This window comes from Desmodus rotundus, chromosome 5 (assembly GCF_022682495.2).
Source record: "Desmodus rotundus isolate HL8 chromosome 5, HLdesRot8A.1, whole genome shotgun sequence".
Taxonomy (NCBI): Eukaryota; Metazoa; Chordata; class Mammalia; order Chiroptera; family Phyllostomidae; genus Desmodus; species Desmodus rotundus.
In genome coordinates, this window is record NC_071391.1 from 27,775,191 (window position 1) to 27,801,365 (window position 26,175).

The window sequence follows — 26,175 nt, forward strand, 5'->3', positions numbered from 1 at the left end:
CTGGTCAAGTGTTCTTTCCATTATTCCAGAGCTTTTCAAATTATGCTCCATGGAATTTCATTGGAAATATGCGAAGGGGCCCTTGCCAGAGAATCCTCCTTTTTTATCTATTTTATATATCGATCAAATTCAATATTACTTGGAAAAAATTATTAATTTGAAAGTTTGAAAGTGACTTCACCATACTTCTGCAAGGTTGGGGGTTGCTAGGGGGGTTGGCGTGCAGGGGAAAGAGGTTAATTCCCAACACAAATGAATTTAAATATGTTTGAATATGGAGAACAAAAAGGAATTCCAAGTATTGTTTTCATCAGAGGAGAGAAAGACTTAGAGTCTTCCCGAAACAAGACCCAGCTGAAACAACAGTTTATCAGAGCAAGAGCTCTGAGGGTGCCAATTTGGATAACGCCCAGGTGCTGTTAAAGACTCACCTCCATTTCCCAGGTTAACTTTCAGCAACATCCTCAAGCACACTCTGCTCTCCCCACACGTGTTGCAACATCCCCATACTTGAGGTAAAAATAGAAACCTCACTGAGCAGGTCCTACGAGTAGCAGAATGGCTATGACAGTGGCACACTTGGAATTTCCATGCCTAGGGAATGCTACTGTTTTGTTTGTCTGCTTGTTTTTTTGGTTAACATTTAACAGATGTGAAACTACTGGAGGTCTGTACCTGAATATACAGTAAGCTGATCCATGTACGGAGCCTATAAATAATTGCAAGGTGACAGATTTTGAATATCTCAGCTGAACTGCACTTGGCGCAGCCATAGGCAGGACTCACTCCGTAATCAAGTCCTTCATGTCTTGTTAAATTTCTTCTTTGTCTAAGGATATGGGGTCTTTCTCTAACTTTACTTCCAATTTCCTTCCCCTCGTTCTCCCTCTCTAACAACATTCAGTAAGAAACAACACACAACTAGGTTCTAAGAACGTGCTACGGCCAGCATTGGAGCCTTAAGCACAGAACATCTTTACTGATTCCTAAAATCAGACTTGACATTTTTTTCTTCCTAATAAAATTCGTTTAGAAATAACAAGCTGCCTGCAAACCGCACGTTGTTGTATTAAAACAATGAGGACTCGCACCGCCATCTCAACCAGAGCAGACCTCACTTTCATGTAAAGAATCTCCCTAAAGCTAGCTCTTCTGGTTGTAACCACGCAACATTTCATTTCTTTAACATGACCTTTTCTCCCTTCTTTCCTTTTGATCCAAACTGGCCTCATCCAGTGCCCTGATTCACCTGCCTCCCTCTCCCTTGCTCATCCAACTCCCTTAACCATTAAGCCCTCCGGACAATGAGGCTATAATCAGCCTCAAATAATCTTAGGAACAAAGCCTCAGGTCTATTGACCAAAGGGACAGAGTTTCAGTCAAACCAGAGATAACATCTTGGTCTCAGCTGTGTTTCAGCTCCACCCCAGAAAATCAGTGAATTCAAACAAAGCTACTCATGGCTGACCTCAGGACCAGATGTACTGATCCCCTACACCCTACCCTAGTGCTGACCAACCAGTACAGACCATGACCCTGACCCTAATTCCCTTAGTAACCATGACTCATGATTTTTCCCCTATGTAACCTATTCCCTGGAAGCCACAGGGTAGGCAGGTCTTTGATCAGCTCACCTGTGCCTCCAGGCATGGGCTGTTTTCTCAAGTAATAAACCCTTACTTTTTTTTGCTGTGGACTCCTGTTCCTGTCTTACTGGGCCCTAATGCACACAGGCAAATAGATCCCTTTACTCTGGTAACACAGTCACTCAATATGCTACCGGCATTTGTATATTAGACATTTTGGTAGCATCTGTTCAAATGCAAATTGACCCTTTCAATTGAACTGCTGAAAAATTGGAGGAGTCCACTCAAATAAAAACTTGTCATTGAAGTTAGGAACAATATAACAATAGCCAGGGGGGAGTGGGGAGGGGATAGTGGGGAAAGGGGATTACAGGAACTACTATAAAGGACATGTGGACAAAATCAAGGGGGAGGGTGGAATTGGGGGAGGGAGGTGGGTTTGTCTGGGGTGGGGTGGAGGGATGGGGAGAAAAGGCATACAACTGTAATCGAATAACAATAAAAATTTTAAGAAAGAGAAAAAGAAAAAAAACAAAACAAAAAAACTTGTCATCTTTTGCTTTGTATTTTGAAACAAAATATAATGTAGTCATTTTAAAGCACAAAATTGGTTTTTCTCAGGCCCTTTCCTCATCCTACCATTCAACACTGTAATAGACTTCCTTTCCTTAATTCTGTGGAACATTTTCTGATTACAAATGCGACACCAGCAGGTGTCTAGGAGGGCCTGCCATATACTTGGCTTTCAATAAATATACGCTGAATGAATTAATTAAAATTGTGAAGAAAATAAGTCACCTACAATCCCACCACTAATAATAAGCTATTATTAAAATTTTGGTATTTCCAGCCAAGGTATCTTTCTTGAGCAGTATATTTAGGACAGTTATGTTGCTGATAGGCGGAGGTACGGCCATCCTGGTTATTAATTTATGACAAAAAAGAAAAAAAAAACTTGTAACTAAGTCATTTAAAAGCCTCATCCTCCTCATAGGCTGTCCTGTCTTCTCCAGGAAACATTCACGAGGACCAAGAAACTGTCCAGTTAACCCCTGGAACAACTATGGCCTCCAGCAGAGTGCTCCAAACAAAGGTTCGCTTTCATCCTGGTTAGCCAGTACCAGAGCGCTGTGCATTGTTATGTATTTGCCTCTTCACCTTAAAGGCATCCCTCTGCAACCGAATACTTGGCACCATAGGTAATGCCAACCGCTATAAAATAAATGATTAACTTCACTTTTGTAATAATACAATAGAGTTTATCTTGATCAAATTACAATTATCCTAAAAAAATTTAGGAAAGGTGATGTGGCGTGGGGAAAGAGCATGAATTGTCATAGCCGTGTTCTCAGTTGAAAGCTGCCTATGGCCTTCTTTAATGGCGTGATCTTCGACAAATGACTAAGCAATGACAAGCCTCTGTATACACAGCTTACCAACAATCATGAAATTGTCTTCATGGGGTGTTGCATGAATGAAATACGGTACAATTTGTAAGTAGTCCACACGTAATTCATTTTAAGAGTAAAATACATTATAACAACCAATTTTTTTCAACATTCTGTTAGTTGTAGACAAACTTTTTGATTTTCCCTCCATTAATATACTTTTTTTGGGAGGGGGGAAGGAGAATAATAGAGCTGTTGTCAATGACTTATATTTCAATTGTATAAAAATTCAGCCATAATAAGTTTCCCTATATTAATTCCCATATTTGCCCATATCTAGCAAATGGCTCATATCACCTTGTTTTCTTCTTTTGTATTTAAGACTGTAAAATTGCCTTTGAATAATTCCATTCAAAACATTTTTAAAGCACAATGTTTGTCTACTTTTTTAAAGAGCATACAAAAAAGGAAATGAATTGCATTATATCCTAAAAAGAAGAAACTAGCATTTATTGAGAGCACTTACAATGTTTTAGATGTTGTGTTAGGTATTTTTAAATTACCTAACATGATTTCTACAACAACCCAGGTTTAATAAAGATTGCTGATCTCATTCAGTAGATAAGTATATGAAGGTCTTGGAGGTAAAGTTACCTGAAGAAATTTCACTTGGCTGAAATTCAAATCCAGATCTTTTTCCATGCCAAAGGAAAACTCATTGCAAACGTGATTTGGGGTAGCCCTTCTTGGGTTATGTAATTCACAACCTACTTCTGCCGAGAATCATCATCACAGACAAAATGTTTAAGCAAAACTGCAACATTCTAATAGATCGAAATGAGACTGAGAACTTGTAGGAGGTTAGTTGCTCATCCACACAACCGTGATCCATCAGTGAAGAGTTTAAAGTCCTCACCTCACATCCCCACCTTTTTGTAGTCTAAAAATGATTACTAACCATTCTCTTTTCTTATAACTATCGCTAGCAAGGCAGAAATCTTCGCACTGGTCTTTTAGAGAATATTTCCTTTGCAGTCAACCTCTACTGAAATTTTGATACATGCTTATAACTTAATTGTCTGAAAAGATTTTTTCTTTGATTAAACCACTATATCTAAATTTTGTGGAGACAGTCACGCAGAGGCAAACAATGCTTCTTGGTCCACCCTTTCAGCAAACATTCAATTAGTCAAGGAATAATGAAATTGCTCATATTTATAATTTTGATATGTCTGAAAGTTCCCTTTAGGCATAACTAGAATCTCTGTCTCCCCCCAAAAGTGGGTGATAGAGTGGCCCTGAATGTTTTTTACAGTTGACTGATGGCATGTTGAGTCAGGGATACATGTAGTTTGGGTTCAGTAAGCTATTCAGGGGGTTTGCAGGCACTTCCAGTACTGCTGAATTATAGCTAACTATGCAAACACAGCAACGGACTCTGAGGCGACTCCTTCCCGTGCACATGCTGCCTCTGTCAGGTGCCAGGCGGGGGGCTGCGTGGAGAGGTGCACGTGTTCCCTGGCAGTCGGCATTGATAATGGCAGAGAAATAAGGTCAAAATGAATGGAGACAGAAACTCCTCTATGGAAAATCATTTCACAAATATCAATTCGTATCGAAACACACTAGAAATTTCCCCAAATTTGCAACTTGTGCCCAAACGGACTTGACTTGACCCCAGGTCACTCTGACTCTGAAGGCAGGTAACTGACTTAAAATACTTATTCAAAGAAGGAGATTCACAACCACAAAATGAAAATAACATTCATTTTGTGAATGTTATCTACATTCACAAAATGTAGATAACATTTTCACTGTTATCTACAAAATGTTTAAGGTGATATTTGTCTTTTATACGAATATGAAAGCCACTTATTGTTATTTGCTGCCTGGGGACTTGATTTCAAAATCCTCCTCAGGTCACATCAAATTTTTTCTTTTTCTTCTGCCCCAGCGTTTGAGCCAGGGAACAGTTCAGGACTTTTCTTCAGAGAGCACAGAGCTAGAGTAGGCATTTCCTTCTTCCCTCCCTCTGCCCCACTCCGGGTCACGGCTCAGTGCTGAGAGAACGCTCAGCAAACAGACTCCACGCACTGTTGCTGCTGAGGTTGCTGTTTAGCTATGACAACTTCTATAACCAGAAAAAAACAAATTACAGATCTAGGATTTTCTATTATCTGACTTGATATGTATTTTTAGAAAACATTAATCAATCCCTTGGATTTGTTCCTACAGATGGCAAAATAAATTATAATATTATCAGTCTGTCAGTTTTGCCATTCTATTATATTTATGCCTGATTGTATGTGTACTTAATTAAGTCCATATAAAATGATTACGCAGTTTATAACTTGGGCAACTGTAACCTAAAGAGGTTAAACTCTATAATTAAATCAGGGCTCTAAAATAAGGAAACGTATAACAATACACTCTGTCAGGCAGGAATGAATCAGTCGTGTGGTATTCCCACACAATAGGCTATCTTGTCCTTGCTAAAGGGAGCAATATTATTTCCCAGCAGGCTGCTACTTGCAGGGTTGAAAAGTTGTTTCGGGTGTTAGGAATAAGAGGCTTCACTTCAGAACTCATTTATGCAGGAGTCCAGGGGAAGCCCAGAACTCTCCATCCTGACAAGACGTCCCCATACTCATATTCTACACGTACACCGTTCTGTCCTGTCTCCCTCACACTTGGGTCCACCAGGGCTAAATTGCTACGCTTTTTAACTCTACTCATATCACTTGCCTCGAGAAGACCAAAATTTTCACATCATCCCTTAGCCCTTAGATTTTAATACTCTAGTTCTCAGGAATGGGGATTTCCTTTGAGAAAATCCCCGCTCCGTGGCAACTCTTTTGAGATATTTTCACTATGTTCTCGTTTACTCAAAGTCGTCAACCACAATTCTTGGTCTGACACCTGGGGTGGCTCTGAAACCCCACTTTCCATGTGGCATTCTCAGGCTGTTTGTGTCCCACCCCAACAGGTACTGAAGATGAAGTAGTGAACAGCTTGTTCCTCACTGATGCTTCAAGAGCATTTTTCTCTCTCCTCCTTCCATGTTACTTAGACCTCAGAATATTATCCTTCATACTCATATGTATGTCTTATACAGCTTATTGACTATCTTGTCATACTTCCCTAAAACAACAAAGAATATAAAAGAAATTAAAATTATTTTTAAAATCTCTTGTGAATATGAGGCTTTTTAAGCAACAATTTGGATTGACTTATCATTAAAAATAATAAAATAATAAAATGTATTCCAAAATTTAATGAATATTAAACATACAATCTAAGATGTTATTATAAAAACATCTCAAAGATATAATGCTATTGTTTTTTTCAACTGATTGAGGAATCCTTGGATACCTACTGAGTTAGCTTCGGATCTTACTTAGATAGCTTTCAGCATCAACTCTATTTTAGTTTCTTGCCTTCATGAAGACATTTACCAAGGAAATACGTTGACATAAATGTGTTGATAAGAATGCAACAGGTTTCATTACAGTTGTGTCATTCACTTCCTTGAGCCATGGCTGAATTAAAGTTTGCATAGGACTTCTCAGCTTTGAAACCTTCCTTAGCTCCCCATTTGTGTGATATGCATCCGAGTATGCACCCACGCATATGTGTATACACTGTGTCACAGCTTCTACTCAACAAAGGGCAAAGTTCTAGGAAGCCCTCAGCACCAAAATGGAGTTTTTAACTTTTTCCATAAAGTTACAGTTCAATGAAGAAGACCATATTATAATAACATCTTGTGACTTAACAGGAAAAAATAAGCCTGTATGTTAAACAACTCTCAGCATTCATGAGAATGATCCCTCTATTTCTCTTCTAGCAGAATATTAAAACAACAATTATCACCCTCAAAGAGATTTTCCAGTCACCAATTTCCATTATATTTATAACACATATCATTGAAGTATCCTCAAAGAATATAACAATCATACTGTTTTTTATTATTGATCAAATATTTATTTGTTGCTGAACATGTCCATGCTTCTATATGGAGAAAAAATATGAATTCAGTTTACATTCTGCTTCAAACTCCTAACTTGCTGTTAATGGATTTCACCTAAGGGAACAAATTCCCTATGTGTGACTTCAGCATCAGGCATGCCGTACTATAGGACTTGAAAAATAATACCTTTTTAAATCTAGAACAATGTTTTGATTTTATCTGAAACATGGCCCCAAGCTACTCTGCTTCTATTTTCAGATTCATCTGTGACAATATCTCTATATTCTTCATGTTCTAGAAAATTCACTTGTGAGTGGTTCCACCACTTCAAAGGGGTGTTTCTTTTTCTGCTATATATCGAGAGACTGAATTAGTGGCTGTAAAGCAATCGGTGAGTGCCAGATGACAAGCACCGTAGTAGGTGAGCCAGAAAAAATTACGTGAGCATTGCGCTATGTGTCATCTCAGCTGGCTGGGCTGATGAGCTTGTCAGGTAATTGTCTCTTATTGTTGGACTAACTCTAGTGAAAGGAGGTCTGACCTGGGGTTGGATTTTGCCACAACATGTCATATACCTGGAAGTGTATCTCAGTGAGACTTGTTTGCCCCCAAATTCCTTTCTAACTTCAACTCAGGTGACTTCACAGGTGATCACAACTAAGTGAGCCAAGTAATAACTAAGGCATTAAGTTTATGCATAGTTTTCTTTTAGAGCTTACTTCCAGTGTACTCGTGAGGGAGGGTAGATAGGGTCTGTCTCCATGGTCAGCTCTAATCAAGTGGTTATGATGGTCGGCAGGGCAATGATGAGGGTTCTGAGGCCATAGTTAAGGTCTTCAGAAAAGAAGGTCACGGGGGATGAGCTTTGACTTCTATGGCAGTGGAAGCAGAGAATTGTAGCAAAAGTACCTTGTAATTTCTATGCTTAGTATCGGCCATAATTAAGGGTCAAGCCAGAAAATGGTAATATATTCATACCCGTATCCAGAAAAATTCCTCAGGGACATCTGATCCTGCCAAGTCATGTCCAGTCCTCTAAGTACAGACATGAAGTATTTATTTCAGCTGAATTTTTTCCCCAGTACCTGACTAATCTGAAAATAACCAATTGAATTCTATTAAGCCATTGCTTAGTAACCAGTCATTTGACTAAATTTAACTTGCTTTTCTTCATACCAGTGCAGATACAGCTTAAATATTCTTTGAACATTTTTGTACGGGTTGGCTTAATTTATAATCAAACTCTGAAAGGTCCTTTAGGCTTCATAAAATTAAAAACTATAGAATTACCTTGTTCTTTCCTGGGGCCAATTAACTGGGCAGATCCTTTGCATTCAACTGGAAGCTCCTGAACCTTAGCTAAAGTTTCGTTTTCTCTCTCAGCAATTGGAAACCTATCTCCTTGCACAACAGAAACTAAGCACGAACCTCGGGCATACTTAGCTGAACAGACTTTGGCGCCAGTCCCCAAATATTGATGTTCAGCATATCCCAGAAAGTGCAGTTTCACTCTTCTCCTTTTCATAAGCCGTGAAAGGAAGTGAAGGAAGTATGCCAGGTTGTTATTCAACTCTAGCATTTAATCAAGCATTACCGGGGCACTTCTGAAACTCTCCAGCTTCGAAATTGAGAGTAAAAGCAAAGTGAACAGAGGATGGAAACTACTTAATTGAGAAAGCTCCCAGGATTTCTCAGGATCATGTGGCCAGTTGGAGACAGGCCCCAGGTACCCCTCAAACTTCTGCAAGTCAGCAAGAAAGCCCAGTCCTGGTGGTTACTCGAACTTAAAGCTTACAGCTTTCTTAAGGATCCCAATACACATCAATTCACTTTGTGTTAAAGTGTTACTTTCTATAAAACTGATTTCAGTGCACAGCAGAGAAGGCTCCCCACTACCGATCCCACTACATTTTCTCCATTCAGGTTTTAAGTACACAAACAGAACACTCCACGGTGGGAAAGACAGACTTGTTTCTGAGTCAAGAGAATAAATGCGGCCAGAAGCAGGTGCAGGGTGTGACTCATTTTGGTTTCCTCACCTGCAAAGTGGGGACCCAGCATGTGTCAGAAATTCCTGATGCACCAGGGTTGTTACCTAAGTCTTTGTCGTCTTTTTCACTTAGGGCAAGAAATAAATGCCCTTTGTTTTGCACCGTGTAAGAAAACTAGCTGGCCCTAAAGTCAAAACAACCAACCTATGAAAGCTGGAGGGTTGGACTTATTTTTTTTAAGGCCTGAATGAGGTTGTATCTCCGTGCTGACAGCTGAGAAGCAGGTCAGTCAGGTTCTTGGGTGCTCTATTACACAAGCAAGATACAGCCAGCTCCACCTAATTTTCTCTGCCACCCTCCTGCTTAGTGGGACGTTGTCATACTTAACTCATCGCTTTCTCTAATGCACAGCAGACTCATTTTAGCCGGGGCAGCTGTGGTATTTCAGTTCCTGTTTGTAAACACCTCCTAGAACTAAAGGTAAGTCTGTGCTGGGTGCTGTGTGACATAGGATTCCTCCTCTCCCAACCCCGTGTCTGTCTGTCTGACCCTCTCTCTTTCATTGATTTCCCAAAGAGAATGAAAGTGGGCTCAACGTTTGACAAACCGTCTGGGAGGTAGCTACAAAGACCATTATAAAGACAGGTAGTTATTTCGTTAAATAACTACCTTCCAAATGAGCATTTGCATCGTTAAGTGTGTTAACTTCAAGAATTACTGCCAAATTTACTAGATAATGAAACCAACTGAAGAGCTAAAATAAAAACTTTCCTTCAAACATTCGTGACTACACATAAGAGATTCCTTAGATCACTTCTTAGTAAAAGCATTTTAAGTGGAGATTCTAGCATGAATGTAAATTGAATATTTAGATTTCAATTATGCATTTGGGTTTCTAGGTTGTTGTGAAAGTATTAGAATATGATAGTTTTCTAAAGCAACCTCCTACTACAATGAATTACATTCCCAAAGACTTTCTTTAAAACATTTGGCAAAATGTGTGTATATAATACTTAGCATGGTATGTGCACATGTCCAGCACTCACTGGAAATCTAAAGGCTAACTCAGTTTTACAGAAGACATCCCATGGAACAAAGACGCAAATATAGTTTCTTAAAATTAATCTTGCTTTACTGTTCACGCACTTTCTACTTGATCCATAGAGGCTGTTTCTATAGACAGTGAAACTGGACAGACGGCTGAAAAGCATATGTTTGGGAATTTGGGTCCAGAATATTTCTTTCAGAGACAAGTTGTTCTTTCTAAGCATGACATTCTTTTACCTAATTATTTCAGTACTGAAGTTTATGACTAACCATGCCCAAGTTAGCAGGGAGTATGACATTCTCTGTATTTTTCCTGGATTTATGCATACCTCTCAGACTTTTAGTGAGAATGATGTTTACAAACTTAAAAAAAAATAACTTTGCGGGGGCTGGGAGGAAAGTCACAGTTTTCTTTTTTTTTAAATATATTTTATTGATCATGCTATTACAGTTGTCTCATCTACCCCTGTTTATTCCACTCTGTCCTGTATGCCTCCTCCTGCCTGCATTCCCCCACCTTAGTTCATGTCCATGGTCATACATATAAGTTCTTTGGCTTTTACATTTTCTGTACTTTTTTTAACTTCCCTCTGTCTATTTTCTACCTACCATTTATGTTACTTATTCTCTGTACCTTTCCCCCTCTCTCCTCCCACTCTCCCTCTGATAACCCTCCATGTGATCTCCATTTCTGTGGTTCTGTTCATGTTCTGGGTTTGCTTAGTTTGTTTTTGTCCTTTTTTTTTTTTTGAAGCAAATAAAAGTAAAATGGTATGCCTATGATTCTCAGGTACAGTCCTACTTTATAGTTAGTGGTCTCCTCATCCCTTCAAAACCCTCATAAAAGAAGCATTTATAGAGTCATGATTCCCTACATTCTCATTTATTGTGGCTCTTTCATTTAAGGAAAGGAAAACACTGCCCAAGATTGGAAAAGCCACTCATAGTGACACTCGAGGTCTGCCTCAGACACGGACTACATGTCAGACCGAGTTTCCTACGACAAAGACAAACGAAACTTATCTGTGTTACGTTGTGCTCTGAAATCTGTAACAAGAAGAAGTGATCAAAAGCAACTAAGAGAGAAGTAGCACAGTATACTCTTTAGTTGTAAAACTACAGAAACATGTTTTTATATTTTCCCCTCAGTGTACCTGAACTAATGTTTTTATTTAAAAGTTCTGGTTTTGATGGAGTTCAGAATGTCTAGCATTTCTCTTCCCTTGCATGAGCTGATTTACCTGACACAAAGAAAGATACCTTCTTGTTTTTAAAGCTTGGTATAAAACAAGTATGACACAGTTAGAACATGGAAGCGGGGCAGAATAATGGCTTCCTGCATTTAAGGACCAGCAAAATTATGTACGGACACTGTGGATTTGTCTCCCCTAAGGGCCAGGGTTTCTCTCTCTGTCTCTCACCACCTTCTGTGGCCCTCCAGACAAAAGTGGTAATATGAAACCGCTTCTTAGTACCAACACCAAAGAAAGGGAGAAGATAGTGTTCATTTTTCTCTGTGTAAAGAAATTATTTTAAAAACAGTGAAACTCACACTCTCTGAAAGTATATTTTGCAAGTTATTACATGCTAGAAGTAATACAAACATTTCAATACATACAGAAATATTTAAAATCTGTGTTTAAACTATCACAAAGTGGATGGACATTCTTTTTTCTGTTCCCTTTATAATAATTCTAATCTAGGTTGTTTTTCAAGTTGGTAATGATCTCAGATTTGCTGCTGTGTTACACCCTCAAAGTTTCTGTTGGGAGTTTTCATTGAGGGGCAAGAAGAGGCAGAGAATGGGGGTGGGGAGAATGACACTACCTGGCTGGTTGCCCTGATTTTCTCTCTCACTACAATTTCACTTTTCTCTTTCATTTTACCTGTCTCCCTCTACACTGCACCTGGTTGACGGATGAACTTGGGCACACACAAACATGCCATCCATCATCCAGACCAACTTGGTTTACAGAACAGTTCACGATATAGTTTAAGAATCTGATCTGTAGAGATAGAGACGAGCTGAGAGGAAAGGTGCAAAGAGAAAGGATATATTGTTATTTCATTGCCCTCTGGAGCTTCTCTACCACCTCCATTAGCCTTTGTTGCTTATAATGTGCTCTATTCAATTCAGAATGGGATTGGACTTAACTAAAATTGCTTACTCTTGGCTCCAGCAAAACTCCAGAACAAAGATGTGGAATAGCTAATGGCTTCAAGACCTGGCTGCTTCTATCCCTTTACGATGAAGGGACCTAAGGAAGAGATGTAATGTGGTTCTCTTACAAGCCTGGGAACAGAAGCAGAGTTGTCCTTGCTGCCACACCCAGACAACAGGAATAAGTCTATGTTCACAACCATATTCATTTAGGAATAAAATGCAAATAGTATTCAGAGCATTCTGTCCTATCCCTCTCTGCCCCTTCTTTATAGGCTGTCACAGGATGTTTGGCTCATTTGGGGTATCGATACCTTAGGTTTTCACCTTGCAATCAAAAACTAGGTGAAGGATAGAGAAATCCCTTTGGTGGTTCCATGTTACAGGCAAAGGGAAACGGGGACAACAAAACTCACTTTGTTGACTCTCATTAGCGGACTCTCATTATGAGAAGGAACGAAAGCTCAACGCCCTGTTTCTGCTGTAACATTCAAAGAAAGGTAGAAGAACAGCCAAGGGACGTTTTCTTACCCTCTGGTGACCACTTCCTTAGAGAAAATAACCAGAAAGCTTAGGTAGAGGAAAACCAGATCAAGCTGCGTAATAATGACAAGACAGGTGACCAAGTACAATTCATAAACTAATCAGATCACTGACAGTAGATAATGACAAAGGCTATAATGTTTGCCACAAACCTGACGGAGTTCACAGGAGAAGGGTGCTTCTGAAAAGGTCCATGTGAGTATTTTTAAACGAATTGGAATTGCATTTTAGATGTGCTAGGTGAGGCATCCGTTTAATGAAATGTGGGTGCACTAACATAAGTCCTGGGGAAATTGCTTGTTCTATTCATGCTAATCTGTAAACCACACGGTAAGGGTATCCATCTAGAAACCATAGAGACAATTGTTAAAATGTATTAAATTAGGATAAAATTGTATTTAGTGTGTTTGAGAGTTACTTAAGGTAGAATGCCCAATTTTTCCAGTGTTTAAAAAATGAGATTATAATGTACTATAATTAAAATAAAAAATAATAAAATTTGTAGTTGTGCTAAGACAATGTTGATGGAAAAGTTCTAAATAGCAGCTGAGTACTAAGTTCCATATTCTTTTGTAACTTTTGTTACATAAATAAGTCCTTATTGGTTTTATGCGTAGGTTTGAAACTAACTCTATTTCTTTAGTTGTGTGTTTCTAGATAATGTGTGCTTGGACACATTATGTTCATTTTTATGCCCCACTTCATCATCTGTAAAATAGGATTAATAATCCCTTTTTCAGTGTTTGATTGGTTTTAGTAGGGATTGAATGAGAAAACCTGCAGAACATCTGATATCATAAATGCTTAATAGTAGTAATATGTTTTCCAGTTATGTTAACATTTTTAGAACTTAAACTGATTTTCTTGGTTATGCAAAGAATGTTAATTAAATATAAATAAATAGCATTATCAAAAATTCAAACATTTATGTAACACATACCAGGTCAAAAAGCAGAGTGTGGTGAGCACAGAGAAGCCCTTCCCATGCCGACCAACCGATACTGTCCCCTGCCTCCCCACAAGTTACCACTTCCCTGACACGTAACATTCTCGGTTTGTTTTTGCCTGGTTTTGAGCTTTATTTATATGGAATCACCAGGACAACTGGCATTTTAAGGTGGGCATTAAAATTGTGATGATCACCTATATTTTGGTGTGTAGTTCTAGTTTGTTAATGTCCACATATTAATCTTACACAGTTGATTAACCAGTCTGCTACTGATAGATGTTTAGATTGGAGACACTTATAAATAATGGTCCGGTGAATGTTCTCGTACATCTGAACCTCAGTTTCTTCATCTGCAAAATGGGGGTGACACAAGCTATTCTTTTTGTCTTAAGGGGTCACTGAGATGATCAGGTGAGATGATATTATAAACTTTGTCAAGTGTAAGACACTCACAGAAATATTATATTTGAATAATAAGGAGTGGAAGTTAATGTTTATTAACTGCTTACCTCAGGCCAGATATTGTTCAGAATACATCTACTTTAATCATTTCATTCAGTCTTCAGAACGACAGTGTGAAGTCGATATAGCTACTGTGATGACGATAAAACCATGGCTGGTTTTGATCATTGTTTTTCATAGGTTTTTATTTGTGACAGGAGCCAGGATTTTAATATAAATCTAATTTCAAAATCCTTTTCCTCATATCCTGCTATATATTGAATTAGTAGCACTTCATAGTAGTGTAGAAGACACTTAACAAAAAAGAATGATGTGCCTGGATTGGAGGTCAGGACCATGGTTCAAATCCCAACTCTGCCACTATCTCGCTAGGTTATTTATACCACTCTCCACCAGATGCTTCATTAATGCAATCAGGAAATATAATTAAAGAGTATCCTAAAATCTAAAAGTCTTTCTGAATGAAGGGTATCACGAGAATTATTTTGAAAAATGAATGTTAATTTCAAATTCGAATAATTCAAATTAGATATAACATTTTTTCAAGTTGGGTCACTGGTTCACTTTAAAGTGGTACATTTAGTGTATATTCAGTAACATCATTTTCATAATATTCCAAATTACATCTTTATAAATGACATGTTTTCCTTAAATAAGTTGAAGGAATCAGCCAGCTCTACATCTGCATGCACCATATTTACAATATTTAAAAAAAATTTACTTAGTTTACTTAGTTTATACGCACAGACACACACACACACAAACAATATTTGACACAGTGGAATAGTGGTGTCTGGCCTGACAAAGTTTTTGCATGGAATTTCCTTAAAGAAAGAAAAAATATACAGAATACAGAACTTGGTTATTTTAATATTAGTACACAATTCAAAGAAAACAAATTTTTGGAATTAAGAGTATGGTATTATTATCTCAGCATTATGTCTTAGATTTTATCACTTTAAAAGTGTAGATCTTTATTTAATAATTCAAATGGTTGTAATTTTCTTCCAGATTCCCCTGAATAACCCCGACACGAAAGAAAGCTACAATGCGGACCTCAATGCACCTTCTGTCGATTTCAACCTTGTTTGGTGTTCTACTATTTGTAAGCCATGGGACAGAAAGTCTGCAAGTAAACACAACAGAAAACATTGCAGAAGGCTTAAGAAATGTGGCAAAAGAACATGTTCCTTTGACAAATGAAGCAGCTTTCAACTTAGATAAAGAAATTAGAGAAGCCTTCCATCACAAAGCAAGTAATTCCTCTCGTATGGGTCCATCAAATAAAAGCCAGGAAACAACAGATTCCGGGGGTAATTCGACCACAGACTTTTCCTGGAGTCCAAGAACCACGCCCCTATTTTCCGAAAGCCCTCCCACGAGCCACAGCTTTGGTCCTAAAATGCCCCAGAACTCATCAGTAACAGATGAAAACCATCTGTCCCTCTCAGAACCTCCCAATGCTACGTCTGCTGTGCCTTCGGAAACGTTCCCTTGGTCTTTGGCCAATGACACCGTGAACACCGACAACAGTTCCGTTACAGTTAGCATCCTCCCTACGGCACCAACCACCGCTTCGGTGAATCCCATGACAACAGAGCGGGACACATGGCTCAGCACTACCAGTGACAGCATGGCCGAGTTCACCCCCTATCAGGAAATGACTCTACAGCCCACCTTAAAATTCACCAATAATTCAAAAATCTTTCCAAATACATCAGACCCCCAAGAAGGTAAATATAAACACATTTAACTTTCCTTTGGTATGAAATAATCTCCAGGTAAATCGTATGGATTACAACTGGGGGATGCATCCTACTAGAAAAATGAAGGAGACTCCAATAGCACAGGTCGCTCTCACTTTTAGGGGTGACCACGGCAGGCACTGGAAATAGGGAAGGGATTTCAGAGCGTAAGTCAGCACATGCGGGTCATTACTGTGTGGAAACGTGAGGAGACAGTGGCACAAAATGAGAAGTAGGCCAGGCTGAAAAGAAACATAGAGACTGAGATGGGGCTGATACAGTTTTGAGACACTGTCTAACAATTTCCACTGAATTTTAGAAAGACTGCTTGAAATTTCATATGCTTTTAGGAATACTGTACAAATGAACTGTAAAAATATATGACTGTTGGTTTTGAAACGCGATGTAAGTAAATTTATAAGTTACCTGATACCTCATTGCAATCACAGGAACATAAAACACTGATTTTTTTTTTAAAAAAAGTAAATAAACTCAACAAAAGGAAAGCCTCCTTAATTTTTAGTTTAGTACCTAATGAACACCACAAAATGGGGTTTACCTCTATCACAAGAAAATTGGGTACGGGGACATTTTTATGTTTCATTTTTAGGGATTACATCAAGCTTTAAAACCTAAACTGAAAAAGATCTCTAATGTTGAATGAAAATTCATAGCTTTATTTTTTTTTCAGGTCTAACCATGTTACTGTTTCCTTGAAACCTAAAAAAATACTCTTTTTTGCCTACAAACTCACCAATTTCCAATACAGCTTATTCACAGATTATATTAATAGTGTAAACACCAAATCATATATAAGCTCCTATTTGAAACTCGTTGGGAGTGTACAGGAAGGTTTTAAATTCTGAAATCTGGGCTTTCCTATAGGTCTGTAACGCATGCATTGTATGCACATGTATTTTCACTCTAGCTGTAATTGTAACACATCTACTTCACCCAGACATGCTCTACTATTCCGCCAGGAGTATTTTTAAAAATACTGTCTCTTGTCTCTCTAAACTCAACATTCATATTGAGAACCCTGAGCACTTACTCTTACCATTGCTCTTTAATTTAAAAAGATGTGACCTTTGCTTCATTTTCATTTTAGTAATAATTTTGCCGTTAACTTTCCTGTGTGAAGATTAATTGTTTTTTAAAAAATAGGGCTTCATATGGAATCAGAGACTATATAAGATCGCTCACCTACTTAATTAGTCAGCTTCTCAGGAAATTAAAAAACCTCGCTAAAAGTAAAATACACTAACTATGAGTTCAGGGAGCAGTAAGTAGTTCATTGATGATAGTCCTCCAACAGGTACTTGGTAAAGGAGGTGACAGTGAAATTGTGCATTCCCTTAGACTCAGACCCACACAGTTGTTCCCTACGTGCCAGGCATTGAGGACACCTGCTTCGGTCATTTGTTCTCCTTCAAAGTGTCCTCATCAGGACAAGTTTTTCTGATTGTTCCTTTTTCCTTGGAGCTCTGTGGATTCATTTTCTATTATCCACTTACTCCGATTAGCTTTTTACTTCCAAATTATCATAGAAACAAGCTCAAAATTCATTGCACCACTAAAGTTCATCAGAGATTCAGAGTGGATTAAAGACAATACAGCTTTCAGCATGGAAGTTATGTCCCGATAGGGCACATACATGGCGTTTCAGTAGTATCGATGTTGGTAAGGAGTGAGACACTGTTCTAAAGCTAGGACTCGGGTGTACCAGGAAACATGGTTTGCCAATATACCCTAAATACTCAGTACTTGGTAAACCACACACAGTATCATCCTTATCTAATAAATAAATAAGTATAAAAATATTGTTAAACATTCTTTGTGGTATGTAGGAAGTCCACAGGTATGTACGGATATGTGTGTATACACACACACACTCACACACATATCTGATCTTTGAATAATTATTTTTATTTCTTGTTTGTAAACTATTTTTTCTTTTTTTTCTTTAGAGAATAGAAATACAGGAGTAGTATTTGGGGCCATTTTAGGTGCTATTTTGGGTGCTTCGTTGCTTACTCTTGTTGGCTACTTATTGTGTGGAAAAAGGAAGACAAATTCATTTTCCCATCGGCGACTTTATGATGATAGAAACGAACCAGGTAAATGCAACTTTCAAGACATCATTTTCCCACCATGGTTTTAATTGTGGATTGCTAATGGGCACTACATTATCTAGAGGGGTTCAGAGATTCACATGACAGAAACAGACCAAATATTTATTCTGATCTACTCTCTGGTTCTCAAATAACATAAACCAAATAATTATGAACCTGTGAGAAAAATTTTTAAATATTTGAAACTGTTGCTCATTGCATCACAGTTGGTGATGCAATAATAATCCCTGAACCCAGAATACATGTGTAAAATTGGAAGATAATGTTATGATATTGAGAAAAATACGGTCAGTTTTGTTAGCATTGCTAGATTTTTTTATCATCAGTAATTGGAGCAGAGACATATTCAATTAGAAGCTCCTCACAAGTTTTACAGCTACAGTAGACCTATACTAATTGTTTTATTGAGTCTCTGAAACATGATTTCTAGAGAGCTGCCTATTTGGCTACATAAAGTCACAATTTACCTTAATTCAGGATTTTCCCCTTCACACAATAAAAAAGAACCGTACTGTCTATGAATAAAATAATGTAACTGCTAAGAATCAAGCACTGAGTTGGATCTCAACAGTTCAATGTTTAGAACACGAATGAAATCACTTCAAATGCTTGACTCACCCCTTGTTTACTGGGTTTCACAAGGGACTCTTGCTGTCATAGAAAAAGTTAAATGACCCTGGGGGGGTCCATTGGTGAATCTTGTTGATTTTTGAGAACTTGAGACTATGACTGGTATATGCTCTTTTTCAGAACCAAATCTACTACTTGTAAGTTTAACCGAATTCTGTCTGAGTTTCTAGCAATGCATATAAAGTAAAAAGTGGAATTTTCAAAATTAAATGATAGGATTTCTAACAACAGAGGGTTTTAGGGTTTTTTTTTAACTTTCAGGATTTTTTTCTTTATCTATAATCACATACAAAAGCTCAGTGTATTCAATTAATATAATTTAAGATGAGATTGAGGCAAAAGAAAACAACTTATTCACACCATTTACTTTACTCCTTCAAGACAGATTAGGGACACCTCTCCCAAATCCCTAAGGTTCCTGGGAGACCAGTTTGTAACAAGATGGCTCAAGAAAATGATAGGATATGAACAATGAACAATACTCAATGAACAACTAGGTTAATAATCTACTTAGTAAATAGTCACTGCTTTAGTATTTAAAAGTACCTCCTGCATCCCACGTTTTCTTTGAAAATAAGTTCAAGCTCATTAAGGAAATAATCATTGGCTGTTTCTTGAAAAAGAAAAGAAGTTCTTTATCATTAGACCTGAAACCTCGAGTCCATGATAGGTTGGAGCTACCGGCAGGGCATACAAGCTTTTACAAAGGGTTTTCTTCCATCTCCACATTTAGTGGCTCAACCACGTGAAGTCCCTTGGTAGAATAATGACACTGATTTTAAAATTAATGCTCTACACTTTTTAAAAGTTATTTTTACACCAGAAGGAAAAATTCTAAGTATCAATTGACAAGGCCTGAAATCACAAGATTCAAGTGGTAAGACATGTGTTTATACTTCTTTATACACTTTTGTTGTGATTTCTCCCTCAGTTCCTTTAGATTTGGTGCACCAGCAGGGAAATTTGGGAATTTGAACTGTTCTCTTAGTGTTAGAAAGAAATGTGGTTTAGAAACAGCTATTTATTTAAAATTTCAAAACTAATGTCTGCAAAGCCCATGTAAAGGGTAGACGCACTTACTGATCTAGAATGATTCCTCAGGTGTGGCAGATACCTAGGTGTGTATGCATCTTTCACACTGTCGCCATAAAACACTTTTTTTTTTTTTGGTTACTTTTTCAGTTCTGCGATTAGACAATGCACCGGAACCTTATGATGTGAGTTTTGGGAATGCTAGTTATTACAACCAAACTGTGAATGATTCATCCATGCCAGCAGGTCGAGAAAATGCACGTGATGGCATTCCTATGGAGGACATACCTCCCCTCCGTACCTCAATGTAAAACCGAGGGGAAAAGGCTTCAGATGCAAGCGTTTACCTACATCCCGGACTTTGCACCAACCCGTCTTCCTGAAGCTGAAATGAGATCACGGTCATGTGGCTTGTGCCAAGAAGAACTATAAATGCCTGAGACTAGTAGCAGAAAAAGAGAGGGAGGAGAAATCATCCAAAAGATTTCCTTTTTGGCTTGAACTGAAGCATCTATTGAGTAACCTTAATTTGTATTTTGGTCTATTTTTTTCTTAGTGAGAAATGTTTATGGATTCAGGTAAGACTATAAGATTTCACCTCAATTACCCTGCTTGATAACTTAATTTAAAAAACCCTTCAGTGAAAGTGAAGAAACTAAACTACATTTTTACTAGATTTTTCTTTTTGGGCAAAAATCAACAGATGGACTCTTGATTGCTTTCCCTGTAATCGTAACATCATGTATCACCATTAACATTTTGTTGAAGGGACGTTGGAAGTAAATTAAAAAAAATATTTTACTTAAAGCTAGAAAGACAGTATGGCACAGAATTTCTCCTTCTGGGACATTTAGGTAAAAGGAGTGAGAGATCTACCCCTTAGTACAGTTTACTTTTCTGCATCAGCATGTACGAACGTGGTCAGTCCCCTGAGCTGCCAAGTTGACAATGACTTTGCATTCAACAGGGCTATGTTAGAAAAGGGGACCCTAACCAGGAAAGCAACTGCTTTTCTTCAAAGGAGGCGGGGCTTCAAACCTGTCTGATTTAGGCCTCAATTAATTGGGTACTTGAAAAATTCAGTGAGGAACACGGTAACAAAAGTTAGCCAAATCAGGTACCTGTACATAACTTTTACAGTTTTAAGATGCTACTTAGGGACAGAATTTAATGCATATTAGACATTACTGATGAATCATACATGGGACAGATTCTGCATCTGTAAATATATGAGAAGAATAAGGTAATAAAAGATAAATGGAAATGTTAAGGAAACAAAAAATGTTTCTGACCATCAGTTTCATGAGAGAATATACAAGAAGCTCAACTTGGATTTTAATGTATTTTGGTTTGTTTTTAATTACCATCTGCTTCTGGCAGGAAAAAAAATAAGCTTTAGTACAGAAAGGTCCCAGGCTTTAGGGATTAGAGGATTAGATCAGGAGATAAATTTCCAAAGAAGCATTGAATGTGTGAAGAGGGCAATTAAAGCAAGAGACTCTGTTGAATTGATTCACAGTGTGTGTGTGTGTGTGTGTGTGTCCATGCAAGTGTGTATATGAAGAAACACAGCAATAGCCTCAGAGAATGAGAGATAGGAAGCAAGTAATGGAAGAACATACTTACCCCATATTGCCATAAAAATAGCAAAGAAGACTGTTCCTCCATTGTCGAACAAGTATGTCACCTTAATGGAAAACAAACAAAACTACGAGTCACACTTTTGGTCAAAATAAGCCAGTGACTGTGGCTTGCATTTTGGTCCTATAATTTTTTTCCAATTGAATCACATTATTTTGTAGTTTGTAAATATAAGGTATGAGATCATTTCACGGATCCTGCAACTGTTTCATGTGATTGTCTCATGGGGGGAGATAAAGGATCAGCATTTCCCCCTTTTCTTCTCTCTTCCCTTTTATTCCCTTTGAACTCCATCTTCATTTCTGCTTAGAAATGGTTCTAGCACCTCGAGGAAGTAGTTGTGGACCACAGAAAGTCAAGCTACCAGGTGAACTGTAAGAAGTCAGCTTTTCAGTTGAAGCATACCCAGTTGTACTTCTTGTTAGCAAAACAGCCAGGACTGGGGCAGTTGCAAAATGCAGAATTCCACCAGGGAGGCAGACTTCCAATGGCACGGTATCACAGCGCTATCCCTACTCTCCGGTGTCTTTCAGAATTGACCATGGCCCCAGACGGGCTGCAAGAGGCAATGGATTTCATCTTAAATTGTTTTTCCGAAGTTTCCTAAATCACTGACATGTAGGATATAGTGCAAGTGGTTTTGAATCAGATATTACCTGAAGTTTTATAAAGAACAATGTACAGTTATATGATGTTACTGAATACATTTTTCAGGGTTGCAAGAATTGTTTGATTTTAATAAAGTGTAAATTCAATTTACCTCTGCTTCTTTTCATTTGCACAATGCCCTCACTATATTTATGTTAGTAAGAGATTAAATGGATACAGTCAAAACAATATATGTCTGGCGGTCAAGTACATACCATCACCACTATAGAGAGAAGAGGGGCACTAACCTCACCAGAGAGAGAAGCCAGTTAGGGACAAAAGAACATCGTTACAAGGGAAGTGGGAGTAAAATGGTTTCTTCTTTGCTCAGTCTACAGTTCAGAGGCTGCTCAATGGGGGCAGTAAGTAGGTATTTTAACTGTAGCCCCTGGGTCATGCTGCGAACAATATGTGAAACAGATGTACTTTCCTGTATTGCAGCATCACTGAAAATATCATTACACAAAAGATGTGCTCATTTTGGTGGTTTGTGGATGGGTGCAAGATGTCCTATGTGGCTCTAAACTTCTGATTGTTAAGGCTCGGGATTTCTCAAAATGTTATAAAAATCGGTTTTCATAACAGTCGTCAGTAGATCATCAGTATGTATTATGTATAGGAGAGGAAAAGACCACAAAGAAATTCTCCTACCGAGCTTATGAAATTACACGCAGCGGGGGAGTCCAGCTCTTTTGTTTGCAGAGGCATCTCACAGAGACACCTGCTGCTACCACCAACTCAGCAGCTGTCTGCTTTCCTTTAGCAATGACCTACTGCAGGGAATGGCCTCTTAGAATGTTCCAACAGAGGCTTTACAACGGGGACTAAAACGGTACTAAGAAATAGAGGCTTTTGCCTGCTCCAGAAGCAGCCGTGTTTTTAAAGAAGTGGTAAATAAAAATGCCACATGGTTCACAACACTTGGGTTGCAAGGTCATAGGTTATGCAAGACCTTCCTTGAAAAAGCTTTTCATTGTTTTGTTGATGTTTGTTCACACATCTCAACTATTACTTAACTCAATAAATTAAAACATTAACTATTTAGAAATACATCCATGAGATACAGCATGGTATATGTAAATAGTCATTTAATGCGGGTCATAACTGTCCCTAAATGTACTCTTTTCTACCATGAAAAGGAGGAGTGAGGATTCTGCATGATGACAAAAGCCCCAGGTTTGGGACAGTTTCTTTACTTTATCACTCTGCCAGATATGGGTGTTTCTTATATGGATCCTTAGTGTCCAGATAATGCCAGTGTGGTTCATGAGATCTGCTCGAGTGAAAGCAGAAGTAACGTATGTATGGACTTGTTGGTGTCCCTAAGGCAGCCGTGTCTTTGAAATGCACGGGCTGGGGGAAGGACGTGTATATACATCTAAAAACTCCAATGCATTTGACTTTTACAAAAACTGTGGAGGAAATGCTTCCTAAGATGAGACATCTGTGTGGAACATTTGACGTCTTTCTAAACTAAGTATATGTTAGAAATGAAATTATAAACAAAACAGACTTTTCCTATGCTGTGCATTCAATTATATATTCAAGAAATATAATTCAGAAGCTAAGTTTACCAAGTTCAGTCGTGCAGTAGAATTTTAAGTGTCTCTGATTTTATACCTAGCCTTGTCAAAATTAAATGTATAGAGATTTCTACTTCTGAACAAGATGGAATAGCAGTGACTAACTGTACCCCCATTCTGGAAACAACCAAAGAATGCACAAAATATACATGCAATGGATTTCAAGATAGTGGTTGTTAGATGATGAGTCCTGATGACCATGGAGAGGCGGAAAACAGAGGCAGTGAGTATTGTGACGCCCTCAGGTTACTGCACTGAAAGAGTTGCTGGGTGCAGAGAGAGGCCATCCAGACAGTGCCCATCCAGACAGTGCCCAGTGAACATGTGCATGAGGAAGCTACCCGAGGAAAGAAACATCTGAGAGGATCAGCGGTAACGGTGTCGTGTCGGGAGCTCAGAGACAGAAATGGTGCCGATCCCCACTGCCACACTGGGAGCCCACATTATTCACAGTGCGTTGAGTAGAGCGCACAGAAAGATGTGTTTATTGGGGAGGTGGTGTTAGATAGAGCACTGCTGGGAGCCCATGTCATGGATCTTAAAGTCAAGACCCTGAAAGATGGAATAATTTTCAAGTAACTGAAGTACAATGAGAATAGCTAAAATTAAAAAGGCTGACCATCCTAAGGGGTAGTGACTATATAGAAAACTAGAGTTCTCATACACGGTTGGCAAAACTCTCAAATGGTACAAACACTTTAGAAAATAGTTTGGCAGTTTTTAGAGAGTTGAATATCCACCTATCATATAATCCAGCTACTTTACTCCTAAGTATTTACCCAAGAGAAATAGTAGTGCTTATCTATAGGAAGATTTGTAGATGAATGTTCATAGAATCTTTATTTACAATGGTAATAACTTGAAACGATCCCCAAATCCATTAATAGATGAATGGATAAACCCACTTTGGTATGGCCATATAATGCAATACTACTCAGAAGGAAAGAGGAATAATCTGCTGATAAATGTTACAACATGGGTGAATCTCCAAATGACTATGCTGTGCGAAAGAAGTTGGGAAAAAATCACACCCTGTAGGATTCCATCTCCATCAAAGTCTAGAGAATGCACACTTAACTATAATAATGACAGAAAGCAGCTGGTTGCCTGAGTACAGTGGTGGAGTTGGGAGGGTGGGAGGCAGGGATTACAAATAAGAGTGGGTGAAGGAACTTGGAATTTATGGATATGTTCATCATCTTGATTATGGTAATGATTTCACTGGTGCATATATATAATCAAAATGTACCAACTTATACACCACAAATACACACATTTTATTATATGTTAATTATAATTTATTAACATTGTTTTATAAACAAACAATAATTGTGAACTTTAGTTTCTCAAACTTGGATGCATGTTAGAATCACCTGGGAGGTTTTGAATATGCTGATGTCTAAGTTTCAAATCCAAAGATTTCTATTTAATTGCTCTGGGGATTATTTGGGTTTCAAGAGTTTTAAAAAACCTTTAGGTGATTCTAATTGGCAGCAATTTGAGAACTTTTGGTATGCCATTTTATTTTTTTCTCTAAAATTAAAAGTACTTTAATTTCATGAGTCTTCATGGAAGATTTAAATGTAATCATTACCAATAAAACTAATCATCTTTTCCTAAAGAGAATCTAGACATCATTTCAAGAAAAACTTTTAGTCTATAATAGCAATAATTAATGTATAGAAACAAAGGAAGACAACGATGTTCAAATAAAAATATAGGCATTCTGTAATTGCCGCGGAGTGACACCCCATCCCATTGTCCATGATGTGGAATGTGGAAACCCTTGGGAAATTGGTAAAAAGCAACTTACTGAAGTCCTTTTTACTACCTGGAGCTCAGGAAGGAGAATGCGAGGGTCCACGCTCACCTTGGCGTAGATGCAGCTTTCGTTGAGTCTCTGTAGTGAGCAGTTCTTGTCACAGAGGGGGCACATGAAGACTTCAGTAGCCTTGCAAATTTCTCGGCTGGAGAAATCAAAGAAGAAAACAGAAAGCATAAACCTTCATGTTTAGGAAGGTGCTTAGCTCCTGTGGGAAGCGGCGAAGACAGAGAAGAACAGAGGAAATGGAAATAATGGGGCATGGTATACAGGTGAGGAAGAAATTAATACTGTGGCTCCAATTTGAATTTAAAAAAATTTTATATATATTTATTGAGAGAGAGAGAGAGAGGAGAAACACTGATGTGAGAGAGAAACATTGATCAGTTGCCTACCGCATGTGCCCCACCTGGGGACCAAACACGCAACGTAGGTATGTGACCTGACTGGAAACCGAACCCGAAACCTTTCGGCGTATGGGACAACCAATCAAGCCACATGGGCCAAGGTTCCAACTTGAACTTTTAGGGTATTTGTGATACAGAGCTTCCTGTTTGCTTCTTTGTTTTGAGAAATCTCTGTCTAGACAATGTAATGACCATAGACCATATTTTACACTTGGGAGACACTTGTGGGGTTGTGTTACGGAGACACTTTCACACCCAAGGGAATTTTAACCAAGATCACAGGCTTGGAAGTGGCTGACTGGACTCACAGATCACTATTCTGATTTCTCAAATTTATTACCCTTTCCCCCTGAATCTCACTGCCTTAGAATCAGCAAGATAAACAGAATCTATAACTCACACAACTTCATAGTCCCCACCGCAGTAAATCAGTGCATC

At 38.3% G+C, this 26,175-nt stretch overlaps 2 protein-coding genes across 5 annotated transcripts in view; one reads left to right on the forward strand and one right to left on the reverse strand.

The window, feature by feature from the left end:
- ANO3 (anoctamin 3) overlaps nucleotides 1-26,175 on the reverse strand; it is a 286,084-nt gene that overhangs the window by 41,040 nt on the left and 218,869 nt on the right. For all 3 annotated transcript variants that reach the window (XM_053925078.2, XM_053925079.1, XM_053925080.2), the window contains 2 exons: nucleotides 25,379-25,475; nucleotides 21,263-21,323 (listed from right to left, as the gene is read on the reverse strand). In XM_053925078.2, coding sequence (XP_053781053.1) covers nucleotides 21,263-21,323; nucleotides 25,379-25,475 — 158 coding nt within the window. The remainder of the gene's footprint in view (nucleotides 1-21,262; nucleotides 21,324-25,378; nucleotides 25,476-26,175) is intronic.
- On the forward strand, nucleotides 9,215-20,108 carry MUC15 (mucin 15, cell surface associated). 2 transcript variants are annotated; one of them, XM_045194258.2, is made up of 5 exons: nucleotides 9,215-9,415; nucleotides 13,630-13,803; nucleotides 15,109-15,830; nucleotides 17,810-17,959; nucleotides 19,787-20,108. In XM_045194258.2, exons 3-5 carry the CDS (start codon nucleotides 15,146-15,148, stop codon nucleotides 19,945-19,947), a joined length of 996 nt encoding a protein of 331 aa, XP_045050193.2. In that variant the 5' UTR covers nucleotides 9,215-9,415; nucleotides 13,630-13,803; nucleotides 15,109-15,145; the 3' UTR covers nucleotides 19,948-20,108. The 2 variants fall into 2 exon arrangements, with proteins under 2 accessions (XP_045050193.2, XP_024414602.2); XM_024558834.3 differs by lacking the exon at nucleotides 13,630-13,803.

Bases quoted from the DNA above. Each gene is read 5' to 3' on its own strand.
- MUC15 (XM_045194258.2), top strand. From the start codon at position 15,146: ATGCGGACCTCAATGCACCTTCTGTCGATTTCAACCTTGTTTGGTGTT. The intron at 15,831-17,809 runs GTAAATATAAAC...TTTTTTCTTTAG, and splicing joins TACATCAGACCCCCAAGAAG to AGAATAGAAATACAGGAGTA. The intron at 17,960-19,786 runs GTAAATGCAACT...TTACTTTTTCAG, and splicing joins TGATGATAGAAACGAACCAG to TTCTGCGATTAGACAATGCA.